Source organism: Myotis davidii, unplaced genomic scaffold, assembly GCF_000327345.1.
Source record: "Myotis davidii unplaced genomic scaffold, ASM32734v1 scaffold61, whole genome shotgun sequence".
Lineage (NCBI taxonomy): Eukaryota > Metazoa > Chordata > Mammalia > Chiroptera > Vespertilionidae > Myotis > Myotis davidii.
In genome coordinates, this window is record NW_006291729.1 from 577,246 (window position 1) to 579,792 (window position 2,547).

At 54.5% G+C, this 2,547-nt stretch overlaps 1 protein-coding gene across 1 annotated transcript in view; it reads right to left on the reverse strand.

Moving 5' to 3' along the window:
• The window catches only part of KIDINS220 (kinase D-interacting substrate 220kDa), a 57,007-nt gene that overhangs the window by 34,460 nt on the left and 20,000 nt on the right, over positions 1-2,547 (reverse strand). Inside the window, exons 15-16 of the mRNA XM_015564937.1 lie at positions 2,286-2,451; positions 7-98 (exon numbers count right to left, since the gene is read on the reverse strand). Of these exons, the coding sequence (XP_015420423.1) occupies positions 7-98; positions 2,286-2,451 (258 nt within the window). The remainder of the gene's footprint in view (positions 1-6; positions 99-2,285; positions 2,452-2,547) is intronic.

Consider the following 2,547-nt stretch of genomic DNA (forward strand, 5'->3'; position numbering starts at 1 on the left):
ACTCGCGCTCGCAGGCGTCCGAGAGGGTGGCGATCATCTCGGCCATGGACGTCTCCCCGCCGACGCTGGACAGGCGGTTGTAATCCGTGAACAGGAACCTGCCGGGAGGAAACGGCCTCAGCTCTCCCAGAAGCCCCTGCGCATCGCCTGTGGCAGGCCCCTGCCTGTCTATGTCTCTTTCAGAAGATGGTTTTTAAAGTGACGGAGGGAAAAGAACTCGAAGTCAGGCATCTTCTGCTTCGAACATCCCACGCACGTCTCTGTGGAAAGACCACGAACGGGCCGCACGCAGCCACGGGACAGCAGCAGCTCCGACTGAAGGCGGAGGGGAAGGCCGTGAGGGCCCGGCGGGGTTGTTGTCAAGTGGTCTGAATTTGAGTGCGCGCTTTCGCTTTCGGTTTGGCAGCCGTTCGGCAACTCGTGAGAGTGGCCGAACAGTGGTCGGTAGACGTGCCTAGAGGACCACAGGTTGCAGCCCTGGGGGACGCCCCAGGGGTGAAGGAGAGCCAGGGACGCCTGGCTGTCTCCTGTTGGAAGGGCGCTGATCGGGTACAATTGTTGGATCAGAGATTATTGAGATGGCGCCCGTTTGATTCTGTTGTGTGTTTGCGCGGCAGGTCTCACGAGGCGGCGAGAAGGCGGCACCGCATGAGGGTGCAGAGCGGCACTTCGGGAAGGTTCCTAAGCACCAACTGGGCAATGAGAACCAGAGGACACGACCTAGTCACTGAGCATTTAATGCCATTTAAAAACTCAGGCTCTAGCCCTAGCTGGTTTGGCTCAGTGGATAGAGCATTGGTCTGTGGACTGAAGGGCCCCGGGTTCGATTCCAGTCAAGGGCACATGCCCGGGTTGCGGGCTCGATTCCCAGTGGGGGGCGTGCAGGAGGCAGCCAATCAATGATTCTCTCTCATCATTGATGTTTCTATCTCTATCTCTCATTGGAATGATCATTCTTTCCCTCTTTGTCACCAACTAGCATAAAAATAAAAAAAACCTCAGGCTCTAGACCAGGGGTTCTCAACCTGTGGGTCACGACCCCTTTGGCAAACGACCCTTTCACAGGGGTCGCCTAAGACCATCCTGCATATCAGATATTTACATTACGATTCATAACAGTAGCAACATTACAGTTATGAAGTAGCAACGAACATAATTTTATGGTTGGGTCACCACATGAGGAACTGTATTTAAAGGGCCAGAAGGTTGAGAACCACTGCTCTAGACTATTTCATTTATAGCTTAAACCTCAACCAGAGACTTAAAAATAAGTCATAGAATATTCTATTCGAGTTGCTCTTTGAAGTAACGGAATTGCTTACATTTGGATTCCCTGGGTGATCAGTATGTCCGCACGGTTCCCCTCCCTCCCTCCCTGAGTGAGCTCTCCCCCGTCAGCAGACAAGCCCGGCTTTCACGCCGTCTGGGGCCCCACTGCCCGCACTGCCCTCTGCTCTCCACGGAGGCTGTGGGAAGTGACCTCTCTTTTTAAAGTGACACCATCTTGTTAGTTTAAAATGTGTCCTTTCCTATAAAAATATTTCCCCCAATTACTTTATTCTACTCTGTAAGCTTTCTTTTCAACTTTTTATGTTTAAATCCTTTTCTTAACACTGACTCTCTTACCTGCAGGCTTATGTCTTCCTTCTTCTCATGTGACAGCTGTGACAGTTTGTGTGGTGTGGCCTCTGCTTTCACTGACAATTGCACGTTTTACCTTAGTCCCTGTGACTTCTTCCTTTCAGTGCATGTGGAATTCTCATGCTCATTTCCACTGCTTCCCCCGCAGCCCCGCCCTGTGCCTGTGCCCCTTCGCACCTGTGCCCCCTCACGCCTGTTCTCACCCTCCTGCATGTCTCCCCAGACGTTTCCCACGTGACATTACTGATAACGTCAGGCAGGCAGGTAGCACGTGCCCACAGGTGCGGACGAGCAGCAGAGCACAGTGAGCTGCCCAGTCACAGCCAGCACAGGAGGTGCTGGGACCCAGCCCAGGGCCATGCTCTGTCCACAAGTGTCGCACGGACGGCAGTAGGTGTCACAGGGGAGGGGCAGGCACATAGATAAAATCTGCAAATCCAAGTGAAACGGATTCTTCAAGGGCAGGTTCTCTGACCTCTGATGTGCGGGAGGAGATGGGACACGGAGTGCTTCCCAGTGCCCTTGACCAGGCGGCTGTTGGTTTTACTTCTCCTGTAACAGCTTCTGAAGCAGGCACTGAGAACGGCGCATTACCAACTGGGTGTGCCTCGTCGTGTTGGTTACTGTCGCAGGGACCGACTCACCTCACGGGCAAAGCCTTCGTGGTCTGCTCGGGCAGCTCGGGCGGGTTCACAAACATCAGCTTGAGCAGCAGCTCCAAGTAGCCGATGTGCCTGGCCAGCCTGGTGCTCAGCACCCAGGCCCAGTTCCAGCTCTCGCCTTCCCTCCGGCCACCAAAGTAAATGACGGCTGAAACACAGAGTCAAATAATGGCCACCCCCCCAGGGTCAGGCAGCCCTCCTCCCCACAGCCAGACAGCAGGTACGACGGCAGGCCCACGCAGCT